Below are 15999 nucleotides of genomic sequence, written 5' to 3' on the forward strand. Positions count from 1 at the left end.
AAAAAATCTCTGCAAATGTCTCAATCTTCACCCCAAATTGGCATTGTTTTCTCATGGTGTGCATCTGCACATAACTATCCTTATTTAAAAATCAATTTTAATGTTCTGGTTTCTCCCCAGAATACCATAACTGTACGTTAGTATAAACCTAGTTATATCGTTACTGGCTTTGCCATTCCAAGTAGTTAACAGTCTTTGAAAAATGGTTTTTAGTTATGAAATATGGAATGATTATACTCAAATATATCTGGTAGCTATACCTAAAAACTAATGATTTAAAGTATAGCATTAAAACTATTTTCCCATTTTATAATATTGTTCCACAACATAATTACCATGATATTCCTCAAATTAGACTTGCATTTTTGGGTAGTCACTGTACCTGTTTTTAAGTGGGATAATTATGATTCAGTTATTGCAACTCACTATGCCCAAAGCAGCACTGGCATTACCTAGAGAGCTGAAAGAGGGTAAATGGGTCCTTCAGGAGACATTTCTTTTCTTGAGGATTTTTTTCTTGATTACTTAAGTAATACATGATTATTGTATCAAAATCTAATGTTACATAAATATATGAGGTAAAAAATGAGCATATCCTGCAATTTTGTAAACCTTCTCCCCCTACAATCCCAAGACTGTTACTGTCAACAGCCTTCTCCTCATTTTTAATGATGTGCAGGACTGTAAGCTCTAAACTCTGCTGGGAATTCTTCATTGCTCCCCTACTGCTTCTATTTCTCTTTATAAAAGAAAGCTCAAATGTCACCTTTGTGAAGGTGCACTGACCCGCCAAGCCATGCTGGTCCCTCCTTCACCAGGTGCCCAAAGTAATTTGTACATATTTCAATGAAAGGACTTATAACAATTTCATTGTAATTTTTGAATTAAATGTCTCTCCCACTTTAAGGACTTTGAGGATGATTTCTCATTCCTCTTTGGTACAAGGCATCTGGCACACTGACATGCAGCCAATGCACAATAAGTATTTGTTGAGTGAATGAGTGAAGGCGTATATAAATAAAATATTTTTCTAACATATAGACTTTCAAGCTCTGTAATAATCACAATCGGGATGCTCACCGTTAAATTTTTCTAGAAAGGTGTTTCAAATATATTCCACATTTCAACAACCAGGTCGTACTGTTAATTCTAATTTTTTTGTTTTGTTGAAGGTCTGAAAACTCAAATTCTAACTTCACAGAAAATGGTAAAGTTGGAAGAATTTTGGGATGGATGGTGGTTTATTTTTTAATGCCAAATGAACATTTTGAAGCATAACATCTTTAGCTATGGGCTTTGTCCACTGATACCAGAACATTCCAGGAAATGACAGTTCAAATAAACAGTTTCAGGTCCAGTAAACCACAAATACAAAAACAGTATTGAATAGCATTTCACAGCAAATAGCCTTCCGTTGACAGTCATTCAGTAATGACTGATTATATTTGCAAAGTATAAAACATCTCTTCTGTTAGATTAATTGAATATGGTTTTAGCTGATGGCTTAGGCAAAAGAATGAATCTATAAGAACAGTGGAAGAAAAGAACAAAGGAGAAGAAACAAGAGGATGAATTTTAGAACAACATTCCAAAATATCAGAAAGCCCCACTGGACCAACACTTCAAATTAACAAGCCCCACTGAGGGACTTTGACATGCATGCTGTATGACATGTCATCCAAGGAAGAGCAGCCAAAGGGAGTCTCATTTTGTTGGAAAAAGAGTTGCCACAGAGCTTTCCTATTTCACCAGTTAAACAGGTTAGGATCCATGTAATTAAGTAATAGAATTATGAACCCATTTCTTGGCCTATAGCCCTAGGTCCTATTTCTTATGTAAGTATGTCAGTAATTGTCATATAGAACTAATATGTCACTTGTTGGACCCAGTTCTTCATAACACATATGCAATCTATAAATAGAAATCCACAATGTAATTTAAAATTTAAAATTAAAGAGTAAGACTCAATAGGTGCAATCATAGGAAATGAGGTGAACAGTGGGGACTGGGTGTTCAAACCTAAGCAAGAAGTGGAAGCAGGAAGTGACCAGGAGCAATTCAGACTCTTGAAAATGGAAAAAAGTGAAGGAGTCACTAGATTTCCTTCATACCAGGGATGGTGAATTAAATAGTAAAGGGAAAGGCTATTTAGGGATTAGCTAGCCCTGCAGTCACATCAGTACAACTAATACATTAAGTTCAGAGGCAAAGTAAACACTAATGGGGGTGGGGTTAAAAAATTATCATCCTTCCTTACATAAAAAATATGGTATTGTCAGAGTCATGCTTTTTAAATAATAAAAGTTAACATTTATTGAGTACTTGGGTTGGGTCAGGCACTGTTCTAATTACATTATATGAATATATTAGTTAATTTCCAAAGCAACCCTATGAGATAGGAACTATTATTATCCCATGTCACAGATGAAAAAACTGAGGCACAGACAGGCAAAATAACTTGCTTAAGGCCACAACTAGCTAGCAAGCTGTCTAGCTGGGATTTGAACCCAGACAGTCTGGCTCCAGATTCTGTGCTTTTTAAACAGTATGTCATGCATGCTGCCTCTTAACACCTAGCTCAAAGAAATATTACTCTTTATTTTAGAGTTTTATTCATATGTTTACACAGTTTTTCAGAAATCTCTAAGAGAATTAAGTCCTGAATTGAAGGAAACTGATTACTAGCTATGAAAAGCAAGTAAGTCAGTGTATTTTCAGAGCTGGAAAAAATACATGGTGTTTGACATTTATCCATGCAATTGAATTCAACTCAATTAATAGTGATTTAGAGGTCCATGCTGAGTACTGAAGAAGTAAGATACAAAGCCTAGGGAAGACACAATTTTTATTCCCACTTAAAGCAGATAAAACACTCTAGAAGCTTACAGTTGAATACTGATGAAGAAAACGAAGCTCAGAGAGTTCAAATGACCTGTCTGAGGCCAAAGAAAAAAAAAAAAAGAAAAGAAAAAAAAAAAGAAAGTCGTTTGTGGCACACGGTGTCCTAAAATCAGTTCAGACAGGTTCCGTTTTCTTTGCACTCTACAACTACGCTTCCAATCAAGCTTATTGAACAAACTGAAATAAAATGAACTTCCGAAATAATTATTGTGTATCTTATAGTGAGGGAAATGCTTTAGTATCTGCCTGCCTCATCTCTATAACCCAATTCATTCCAGAATGAATAATTAAATACAGAACAGATATCCAAGGGGATATTTTTTAAGGTTAGGAGAAGGAGAGAATTCACGTATAGAGTCTCCCAGATCTTCTCTGAAGGAATGTATGTTTTTCAGTTTTATGTTCTGGACAATTTATCTCTCTCAAACCTTACCCAATTCTAAAAGAAGACTTTGAAATGGTCTATATTGATAACTATGTGTATAGGTACATGTCTACGTCTCCCACTCTATTCTAAGCAACTTAAGAACAGAGGACCAGCTTTAAATCTCCTGTATGCTCAGCCTTTACAAACTGCTTTCGCATAGTAGGTGCTCAGTGTGGTAATGATGTTAAAGGTTTAAGATATACAATGTAAGGTTTCCAGTTATATCTTTCAAAAATAAGACCCTGTATCTAGGTCTCACAGATAATTATTTTTATTAGTTTATTTTATTGGGGCAATTTTATGCCCCCCTTCACCCCTGATTTGCCAGAGGACATTTGGCAATGTCTAGAGACATTTTTGGTTGTCACAACTTGGGGGGAGATGGTACAATAGGTATCTAGTAGGTAGGGGCCAGAGATGCTGCTAAACATCATACAATGCACAGACCCTATGACAAAAAATTATCTGGCTTAAATGTTAATATTGACAAGGTTGGAAGACACTGGCCTATTTTAGAAAAAAGAAAGGAGGGAAGGAAGGGAGGGAGGGAGGGAGGGAGGGAGGGAGGGAGGGAGGGAGGGAGGAAGGAAGGAAGGAAGGAAGGAAGGAAGGAAGGAAGGAAGGAAGGAAAAAGAAAGAAAGAAAAAGCACAACCACCTTTCCATTTCTCCATTTTTAAAACACAAGTAAGACATAAATCAAAATTGCAGACCAAAAATTTTTCCCAAGCAAGACAATTTCAGCAACCTACTTTAAGATAAACAATTATTTAATGGGTTGATTTGCAAGATTAGAAGGGTTCATTAAAAGCTGAAGGAAAAACAAATTTAAACACATATGTACTTAAATAAGTAATGGAAAACCTTCACAAAAGGGATTATTCTAACCTTTATTACATCTGAAACTCAGATTATTCCACAGTTATCATATGAAACATTCTGCTGATGAGACATTTTAAAACCACCACTTGTCTTCTGATTCAGACATAGAGCTCTCACTTCAGATTGTTTCATTATTTCTAACCTCACTCAAAACCCACCTCTTGGACAAGTACGTGACGAGGAATTGTATGTTATTTTGTTTGCTAATAAGGTCATCATACTGCTTTCACTATTAGCTCTGCCTTTTTATGCCTGCCTATTTTCCCCTTGTCTAGATTTACCTGGAAAGTACAGTATTTAAACCTGGATTCCTTATTGTGGCTAAAGGAATCATTCCTTCAGTCCTATGTTGCTCTTCTGTCATGAAAAGACAACTGTAGTAATGTCTTTAAGATGAACAAGGAACTCAAAAAATTGAACAGGAAGCAACACTTCCAAACTTATTCTATGAAGCCATCATCACCCTGATACCAAAACTAGACAAAGGTATTACCGAAAAAGAAAATTACAGGCTAATATCCTTGATGGACATAGATGCAAAAGTTCTCAACAAAATATTATAAAACTGGATTTAACAATACCTTAAAAGGATTATACACCATGACCAAGTTGGATTCATCCCAGGGTGGCAAAGATGGTTCAACATCCATAAATCAATCAATGTGATACATCACATTAACAGAATAAAGGATAAAAACCATATGATCATCTCAATAGATAAAGAAAGAACATGTGATGAAATTCAATATCTTTATATAATAGAAACTGTCAATAAAGCGGGTATAGAAGGACCATATCTCAACATAATAAAAGCCATATATGACAAACCCAGACAATATCATACTTAATTGTGAAAAACTGAAAGCATTTCCTCTAAGATCAGGAACGAGGATGCCCACTGTTGCCACTTCTATTCAACATATTATTGGAAGTCTTAGCCACAGCAATCAGACAAAAAAAATAAATAGAAGGCATCCAAATTGGAAGAAGTAAAACTGTCATTATTTGCTGACAATATTATACTATATATACATATACATATATACATATATATGTGTGTGTATATATATACACACACATATATATGTATATATGTATATAATCCTAAAGACTCCACCAAAAAGCTATTAAAACTGATAAATGAATTCGGTAAAGTAGCAAAATACAAAGTTAATATTCAAAAATTGGTTGCATTTTTATATACTAGTAACAAACTATCAGAAAGAGAAATTAGGAAAACAATTCCATTTACAACTGCATCAAACAAAATAAAACAGAAACAGAACTGTAAATATAGAGAACAATTTGATAGTTGCCAATGTGGAAGAGGGTGGGGGGGATAAAAAATGCAATTTAAAAAAAAAGGTGAACAAGGAAAAGGAAGTAGGCGGAGCTGCTGATTTTTCTTTGCATTTGGTCACAGTTTCCTTATATAGTCGCTAGCTGCCGTGGTTGCAGTTGCTATGGTTTTATTTGCTTGTTTGTTTTCCCCACTGGCTGATCATATTGGATACTCTGGCCGTCTGGCAGACATTTGAATAAAAATTTCTTTCTATAAGGGGACAAATTAGCTCTTTTCTGGGAATTAACTGACAAAAAGCATAAACCTCAGGAGAATCTTTGAACATACAACAGTAACTAATCAGTTGAGTATTTTGTGTTGAGTTAAACATGTCAGTACTGGGACCCTCATACATTGGTTAACAACTTTCTAAATATTTACCAAGATCTTTGATAAGTGAGAGTGCTTCCCATGATATAAAGGCTCCACCACCATCATCCATGGCACCCTGCCCAACATCCCAGCTGTCCAGATGTCCACTGACCAGTACAACCTAGAACAAATAAAAAAAGAGAAAATAAATAAAACTAAGTAGAAACAACATCAAAGAGAAGATTCATAGGCATTCGAAATACAGAAACGAAACTTCAGTATTTTCTTTTCTATTTTTATGCCTTAAAAGATCTGTGTCATTATTAATAAAAAACTTAGTATAGAGGCTTTACACATAAGGGTGTAAGGTCATCCTAATAGTAATAAAAGTTCTCACTGTATACTTTTCTTTATTAATATAATTTTGAATAATAAAAAATTGGTTTATTACTGACAGATGTTTCACAACTTTATTATGACACATAAATGAAGCTCAAAACGTCAACCATATTGTAAACTGTCCCAAATTCTAGCAAACACATAATAAACATTATGTTGAATTGAATTCAAGTGAAAAAGTAAAAATGATTTATTTTTTAAAAATATGATGTGCTTTGTGCATTATAAATTACTCTGGTATTGAATAAGTAAATTGCTGGAGTTACAAACTAGATTGTAATTGACAGAACTTATAAGAAATCTTTCAATTTACATTAGTCTGAAATAAATCTATAGATTATATAAGTTTTAAATCATAATAGATTTAAATATTTTTCAAAAATCATTAGAAGTCTCTCCAGGAAAATGTGAAAAATATTTCAACAGAACTAAATTTTATGGACATATTTTAAGCAAGCTTAAAACTACGTAAAATGATGTTGGGTTAGTAGGATATCCACATGGAAGAATGTATCCTCGTCTCTGAATCATACAATATATTAATATCAAGTCAGATGAATTATAAATCTAAAGATGTTAGAGGAACGCAGAGAAGAGCTTTGTCAACTTAGAGTAGACAAATATTTCTTAAACTGAACACAAAAGGTACAAACCATGAAAGAAAATAATAAATTGTACTTTTAAAATATTAAGAATACTTGTTCATCAAAAGACCCTATTGCAAGAGTGAAAAGGTAACCTACAGAGGAGGAGAAAATATTTCCAATACATATATGCATATCCAGATTATATAGAATTACTATGAAACAGTAACCAAAAGAGAGTAAACTGATAGAAAATGGACAAAATACTTGAACAGACAATTCACAAAAGTAAACATACAAATTACTAATAATCATACGAAAAGGTGCTCAGATTCAGTATCATCAAGGAAATATAAATTAAACCACATTCCATACAAGAAAAAGGCAGAAAATGTCAAATATTGGAGAGGAAGTAGCACAACTGGAACCCTCGTACATTGCTGGTGTAAGTACTTACAACCACACTGCAAAAGTAGCTTATCTACTAAATCCGAACATACGCACCATGTGACCTAGCAATTTCACTCCTAGTTATATATCCAACAGAAATGTACATGTGTATGTATATTTCACCAAAAGAGATGGACTAGGATATTCTTAGAATATTCATAATAGCCCCCATCCCCCTCCCAAAAAGGAAATTTTAAATGCCTGTTAATAGCAGAATGAATAAATTGTGTTGTATCGATCAATGCAACATTGCACAGCAGTAAGAATGAACAAACACATGATAAATGGAGATGAATCTCATAAACGTAATGAAGAATGAAAGAAGCCAGATCCAAAACAATATATAGTGTATAATTCCATTTGTATAAAATATGAAAACAAGCAAAACAGGAGAGAGGTTACCCATGATGAGGAGGCTTAGTGACAGGAAGGGGACGCAAGGAGAACTTCTGGGGTGCTGGTCATGTTCTGGTTCCTGATCTAGGTACTGGTTGCACAGGAGTGCTCAGTTTGTAAAAGTTAAACTTGTACACTTAAGATTTGTATACTTTCTCTTAGAATATTACACTTTAATAAAAAGGTTTTAAAAAAGTTCAACAGATTAATGTCGATGTACAACATGTAGTAAGCAAATGAAAGTTAAACAAATCTTCTTTATGTCTAAAATGAAAATACCCATGACTTTGGGAAAGCAGGATTTTGGTTTGAAATATCAAAGTGACCCCTTGCACTGCCTGCTTCCCTGAGCAGCTGCAGCATCTCCCATTGACTCTGTATCACAGACAGACCCAGCCTGCTGTGACTTCATTGTATTCACAAACAAGTACAATGTCCCAGACTAACAAATCGCCCTGTAATGAACCCAAATGGATTGTTTCTAAGGAAAATAAGAAAAAAAGAAAGAAAACATATTGCAATAGCAGGAAACTGATTCAGAAAGTGGTGTAATGCCATGTGGAATGAACAAGCCAATTAGTGAACATTCTCACCACCCTCAGAACCATTTTCCCAATGAAGTTAACGCTCCAGTGGATAAAACATGTTAAAATATGTTTTAATGAACTTTTTCTCAGATAACAAATAAGAGTGACTAAATCAAGGCATCTATTATTTAATCTTTCGGACTTCCTTCAGAATACTGACGTTGTTTTACAATCATATTTCTTTATGTTGTAGGAAACGTCTCTATTCTCCAATCCAGAATTATTACTTAAACTAATATTTAAAAGCTGGGGAAATGGTTTTGAATAATAGGAAATTAAAGGATATCCCACAGGACAAGGTTTTTAGCACAGTGCTATGGAAGAATGATTACAAACCACTTGGATTATAAGAGCTTGTTTTAATGCATTTTTTTAATTAGAAAAAAATTGGGTGCTGCCATGAGATAGTAGTTTAAATTTCAATATTAATTGATTTAAAAACTAAGTAATGACAAAAAGCTGCTTCTAATTCAGTAAAATTTTTAATGAAGTTGAATTTTCCTAACCATAAGGGCTTCTACATATACTTAAGAAATATTAGCGCACGAGGTTTCCTTCAACATGATATCTGGCTGCCATGCCTTAATGCAGCCTCACAAAGGGTAACATAACATACAAACTCACTATGTCTTAGGTCAGGGTCAGGCAGAAAAGAACATTAATTATAATACATTTGGATCTGATTTAAACAATCAAAACAACAAAAGACTACCCAAAGATACAGTAAACTCAAGTTCATGAAAAAGAATCACCTGATAAAACACAGGAAAATGCACAGTCCCTTCACTGCCTCTCTTGCCAGATGTGGAGCCCCTAGAGCAATAATATGGCCTAGAACCAATAGAGAAGTGGTGCACCCACTCATCTACCTGCCTCATCTACCAACCTACCTACCTCATTTCTCCTGCGCCTGAGGCAGGAGAGCACTGACCAGTTTCACAGGAAGTGCGTTCTTATGAAAACAAGCTAACGCAAGACCCTGGAGAAAACTTCATGATCTTTGGCATTCGTGCATGCATTTATTCAACAATTTTTACTGAGTTCCTACTATGTGCTAGAGATACAGAAACGAACGAAACAAGCACATATTTTGCCTTAATGAAATTTACATTCTGGTGAGAGAGATGGACAATAAATAAATACAATGTAATGATAGTTTTAAGCGACGTTAAAAAAAAAGGCAGAGAAAGAGGATAGAGAGTGGTGGTAGCAGAGAGAGAAAAAAATCAGTCTGTTCTCTTTCTCTTAAAATATAGATAGCCATAGGAGAATTTTGTCCCCACTATATTAATGAGAGAAACCTGGATAATCTGTATAATCATAACTTCCATTCGACCCGTCAGAGATCTGAGATTGTAATTCAGCCAGCCACAGGAACTGAATTCCAGAAGATAACAAGCTCATCTAACAAGAGATGGAACACATGAACTAGTTTGCCTTTAGCAGTGACAATGAAGTAATAGTTATAAAAGCAGGAATGAAGAAGACAACTAAAATGTTAACAAATTCTTAAACAGTGAAAGCGATTTCACATGAGAGTTTAGAATCCCTGGGAAGTTCCCACATAGGTACCCATTTTCGAGATCTTTTCCACAGGCCTCCATTAAGTGCACACAAGAAATATCAGGAGCAGGGCATCAGCCCTGCAAGAGCCTGCCTCAGTGGTGCAGGAGTGCAGATGGTGACCAGTACTGTTGGGAGGCAGGCAGCACACGGACCCTTCTCTCACAGGAAGCAGAAGCCATTTGCCCCTGGAGGAGGAGCAGAAAACTGTACCACAAGGCAGTCCCAGCAAAGGTCAATGAATACAGGGAAATGGGTAAAAAATGGTACTTCCACCCTGCACCGACAATAGGAAAAACACATGTGCTTCTGGGGAGAGCTCTGCTCACACCCCAGATCCTGCACCAATGTAAAGCAGAGTTCTGCTGCCACTGGGTGAAGGGTGGAATACTCAACCCCATGATACATGACAGAATTTGGCTTCCACAGGAGGAGGTGCAGAAATGTCAAGAAAGCCCCACCCTTGAGCTCAGCACACAGAGTCTGACTAAGACTAAGGGGCAGGAGAATCAAGAAACAACCTTGTGCCCACCAGGAGCTTCCAATGATAACAAGCAGAGCAGTAACCTCTAAGGATGACACACCCAAAGGGCAGACTGGGCAGGCACCAGAGACCCGCTAAAGAGAACACTGTTCTTTAGGGTCAGCCCCTGCACAACAGCTCCTCCACTGTAGTTACAGACAGTCATCAGAACCAATAAGCATGAAGGTCAATCCCTCATTGATGTGCAAAGAGTAACCAGGCTTAAACATAAAAATATAACAGAAACGCACATATAACCCACACAAGGGTCATACAGGGTGCACCTAGTTCTGATGACAAGAGAGACTGCACCACTGGGCCCCACATGACACCTACTACATAACAACCCTACTAATACATAGAAAAAAACACAGGTTGGCAGCAAAATAGAGAGACAAAGAAACATTTCCCAAATAAAAGAACAGAATAAAGCTCCAGGAAAAAAAAGTAAACAAAATAGAGACAAGCAATCTATCAGATGCCGAGTTCAGAACATTGGTTATAAGGATGCTCAGTGATCTCAGGAAGAATTTCAACAAAGGAATGGAAAACATAAAAATGGAGATGGAAACCATAAAAATGGATATAGAAAACACAAGAAAGAACCAGACAGAAATATAGAATACAATAACTGAAATGATGAATATATTAGATGGAATCAACACTAGATTAGATGAAGCAGAGGACTGAATCTGGAAAATAAGGTAGCAGAAAACACCCAAGGAGAACAGCATAAAAAAAAGAATTAAAAAAATTAAGATATTTTAAGGGGACTCTGGGACAACATCAAGCATACCAACATCCACATCATAGTGATACCAGAAAGAAAAGAGGGAGCGCAAGGTATTGAAAATTTATTTGAAGAAACAATGACAGAAAACTTCACTAACCTGGCAAAGAAAATAGATATACAAGCTCAGGAAGTGCAGAAAGTCCCAAACAAGATGAACACAAAGAGGCCAACACCAAGACACATCATAATTTAAATGTGAAAGGTTACAGACAAAGAGAGAATCCTAAAAGAAGCAAGAGAAAAGCAGTTAATTACCTACACGGGAGCCCCCATAAGACTGTCAGCTGACTTCTCAACAGAAACTTTGCAGGCCAGAAGGGATTGGCAGGAAATATTCAAAATGAGGAAAAACAAGGAACTACAACCAAGATTACTCTACCCAGCAAAGCTATTGTTTAGAATTGAAGGAAAGATAAAGAGCTTCACAGACAAAAGGCTAAAGGAGTTCATCACCACCAAACCAGTATTACAAGGAATCTTAGAGCGGCTTCTTTAAGACAAAAAGAAAAAGATAAAAAATATGAATAATAAAATGGCAATAACTACATATCTATCAACAATTACTTGGTTTTTAAAATATTTTTATTAAAAAATATAGCTAACATACAACATTTTATCAGTTTCAGGTATACACCATAGTTGTTCAACACCTATATATCTAAAGACATGATCACTATTAGTCCAGCCACCATCTGACACCATACTATGCTATCACAATATTATTGACCCTATTCCCCATGCTGTACATTACATCCCCATGACTTATTTGTTTCATACCTGGAAAGTTGAACCTCTTATTCCCCTTCACCTCTTCCTCCCTTTAAAAATTTTTCAATTACAGTTAACATCCAATATTATTTTATATTAATTTCAGGTGTAAAGCATAGTGGTTAGACATTTGTAAAATTTAAGAAGTGTTTTCCGACTAGTCTAGTACTCACCTGGCCCTATACATAGTTGTTACCATACTATTGACTATTCCCTATGTTTTACTTTCATCCACATGACTATTTTGTAACTACCAATTTGTACTTTTAATCCCTTTACCTCTTTTATCCTGTCCTCAACTCCCCCCTCATCAATCATCCTGATAAATGTAGTATCCATCTGACATCATACATAGTTATTACAATATTATTGACTATATTCCTTATGCTATACCTTACATCCCCATTATTACTTTGTAACACCCAATTTGTACTTCTTTGTCCCTTCCCCATTTTCATCCATCTTGCAACCCCACTCCCATCTGGCAGCCATCAAAATGTTCTCTGTATCTGTGAGAGTGTTTCTGTTTTGTTTCTTTGCTTGTTTGTTTTGTTCTTTAGATTCCACATGTAAGCAAAATCACATTGCATCTGTCTTTTTCTGTCTGACATACTCCACTCAGCACAATACCCTCCAGATCCATTCATGCCACCACAGATGGCAAAAGCCCATTTCCTTCCATAACTGAGAAATATTCCATTGTTTATATGTGCCAGATCCTCTTTATTAATTCATCCATCAATGGACACCTATGCTGCCTGCACATCTTGGCTATTGTAAACAATGCTGCAATGAACATATGCATGCACACATCTCCTCGAATTAGCATTTTGGGTTTGTTCAGATAAATACCCAAAAGTTGGATTATCAGGTCCTTCCTTATCTTTTGTTATATCCTTTGTTTTAAAGTCTATTTTCTCTGGGAAAATTATTGCTACCCCAGTTTTTCTTTTTTCTTTTTTTCCCATTTTCACGAAGTAACTTTTTCTATCCCTTTACTTTCAGTCTTGTGTGTCTTTCAATCTAAAGTGAGTCTCTTGTAGGCAGCATATGTAAGCGTCTTGTTTTCTTATTCAGTCAGCCACCCTATATTTTTTATTGGAATATTTAATCCATTTACAATTAAAGGAATTGATATCTATATAGTTATTGCCACTTTATTATTCATATTTTTTTATGTTAAAAAGTCCCTCTAAGATTCCTTGTAGTACTGGTTAGGTGGTGATGAATACCTTTAGGTTTTTTGTTTGTTTGTTTGTCTGGGAAGCTCTTTATCTGTCCTTCAATTTTAAATGATAGCTTTGCTGGATAGAGTAATCTTGGTTGTAGAGCCTGACTTTTCATCACTTTGAATATTTCCTGCAATCCCTCTGTCCTGAAAAGTTTCTGTTGAGAAGTTAGCTGACAATCTTATGGGAGGTCCCTTATAAGTTACTAGTTACCTTCCTCTTGCAGCTTTTAGGATTCTCTCTTTGTCTTTAATCTTTGCCATTTTAATTATAATGTGTCTTGGTGTGGGACTGTTTGTGTTCATCTTGTTTGGGACTCTCTGTACTTCCTGGGCTTGTGTGTCTCTTTCCTTCACCAGGTTAGGAAAGTTTTCTGTCATTATTTCTTCAAATAAGTTCTCAATCTCTTGCTTTCTCTCTTATCTTGGTACCCCTATGATGTGAATATTATAACGCTTGATATTGTCACAAAGGTCTCTTAAACTATCACCATTTTTTCCTTTTTTTCCTTTTGCTGTTCCAACTGGGTGATTCCTTCTACTTTGTCTTCCAAATTACTGGTTTAATCCTCTACTTCATCTCGTCTGCTGGTGATTCCTTCTACTGTATTCTTCATTTCTGTTATTGTATTCTTCACTTCAGACTAGTTCTTTTTTTATGGTTTCTATGTTTTTTTTGTTTGTTTGTTTTGTTTTTAAATCAGCTTGCTATATCTTTGTTTAACTTCTCACTAAGTTCCTTGAGCATCCTTATAACCAGTATTTGGAACTCGGTCTCTGGTAGGTTGCTTGCCTCCCTCTCATTTAGTTCTCTTTCTGGAGTGTTCTCCTGTTCCTTCATTTAGGATGTATTTCTGTGTTTCCTCCATTTTGGCTGCTACTCTGTGTTTGTTTTTATGTATTAGGTAGGGCTGCTATGCCTCCCAGTTTTAGTAGAATGGCTTTATGTAGTAGGTGTCCTGTGGGGCCCAGTGGTACAGTCGCTTGTGTCACCTGCACTGGGTGCTCCAGGAGCATTCCTTGTGTGGGTTGTGTGTGCCCTCCTGTTACAGTTGAGCCTTCAAATTGCTATTGGCATATCAGAGGGTGATATTGACCCTCAGGATGACTGGCTGTGGTGTTTGGCCACATCCCCAGCTTATGGCTGTAGTATAGGGGACTACCACATGAAGTGGGATTTGCCCCTGGGGGCTCCAGTGCTTGTTGAGACGTGTGGGGGCTAATTGGGTGGTTCTCTACTGTGGTCTGAAGCCAATCATCAATTATTGTGGTTCTGGGGACTCTTGGGAGGGCCTCTGGTACAGACCCAGGGGAGTCACTGCCTGTAACTGGCCAGGGACTACCTGGTGGGAGCTACAAACTGATCCATGGTTGGTTGTTGCCTTTGCTGGACCTGGAGGTGCATGGGAGAGACCATGCTGTGAATGAAGGATGGCTGCCACCAGTGCCAGTTCTGGGGTACTTCTGCAAAAAAGCCAGGACACTCCAAGGCCTGCTGCCAGCTGCTGGCTCCCATATGGTTGCTGCTGATAAAGCCTCTTGTGGTAGGGAGTTGGTTGTGCTGGGGTCTCAGTGAGTCTCCAGGGTGGAGCAAGTGGAGCTCACCAGACAAATTCAAATTCAGATTTGGCCATGGGTGTGTGGGAGGGGCTCAACACAAGAAAGAAGACCTCTGCCTGCTGGCTGCACAGGAGAAGGGCCCCACACAGGTAAAATGGCAACTGTCTCTCCAGTCCTCATTCTGAAGCCACAAACTCAGTCTTTCCCCATAAGCCTCTGATGCCTCTCGAGTCACTGTCCTGCTGCTGGAGACCCGGGTGAGTGCCTGTGTGTGCCCTTTAAGAGGACTTCTGGGTTTCCCACAGCCTTCCATCCCACCCAGACGGTCAGATTTCCCACCGTTTTTCACAGTTAGATGTTGTGGGGGCTCCTCTTCCTGATACAAGTACTCCTGGCTGGTAAGCCTGGTGTGAGGCTGGAGTCCCTTGCTCTTCTGTGGGCAACCTCTGTAGCTGATATATCCTTCTCAATTTTCATCCACCATGCGTGAAGGTTTGAGGCCAGTCCATTTTGAGTCTCCACCCCTTCTACCAGTCATGATATGGCTTCTTATTTATGTCCTTGGTTATAAAACTTCTGTTCAGCTAGACTTAAGATGGTTTTCTAGGTTGATTGTTCTATAATTTAGCTGTAATTTTGATGTATTCACAAGATGAGGGAAGCCAATGTTTATCTATTCCACCATCTTGGATCCCCCTATCACCAATTAGTTTCAATGTAAATGGATTAAATACTCCATTTGAAAGACATTAAGAAGGGCTGAATAGATAAGAAAAACAAGACCCTTACATCTGCTGAAGTGTGCCTACAAGAGACTCACTTCAGATCTAAAAGCCCACACAGACTGAAAGTAAAGAGATGGGAAAAAGACATTTCATGAAAATGGAAACAAACAAACAAAAAAGTAGAGGTAGCAATACTTATACCAGAAAAAACAGACTATTCAAACAAAGGTTATAACAAGAGATAAAGGAGGACTCAGTAATCCCACTTCTGGGAATTTATCTGAAGAAACCCAAAATGCTACATCAAGGGGACAAATGCATCCATATATTCATTGCAGCATTGTTTACAATAGCCAAGATGCGGAGACAGCCTGGGTATCTGTCAATGGATGAATGGATAAAGAGGAAGTAACAGGAATTCTTATCCACTGCTGGTAGGAGCAAAACATTTTGAAATTATTTACGAAAACAATTGGGCATATCCTTTTAATTTGAACTCCTGTGCATCTCACAATCCAACAATTCCTCTTTAGATCTATATATAGAGAGAGGAATTATAG

General features: G+C 36.9%; 1 protein-coding gene across 2 annotated transcripts in view; it reads right to left on the reverse strand.

The window, feature by feature from the left end:
- CPQ (carboxypeptidase Q) overlaps positions 1-15999 on the reverse strand; it is a 565463-nt gene that overhangs the window by 191809 nt on the left and 357655 nt on the right. For both annotated transcript variants that reach the window (XM_088799038.1, XM_088799039.1), the window contains exon 5: positions 5933-6044. In XM_088799038.1, coding sequence (XP_088655164.1) covers positions 5933-6044 — 112 coding nt within the window. The remainder of the gene's footprint in view (positions 1-5932; positions 6045-15999) is intronic.

The sequence above is a fragment of the Rhinolophus sinicus genome, chromosome 6 (assembly GCF_057876585.1).
Source record: "Rhinolophus sinicus isolate RSI-liver-muscle chromosome 6, RSI-T2T, whole genome shotgun sequence".
Lineage (NCBI taxonomy): Eukaryota > Metazoa > Chordata > Mammalia > Chiroptera > Rhinolophidae > Rhinolophus > Rhinolophus sinicus.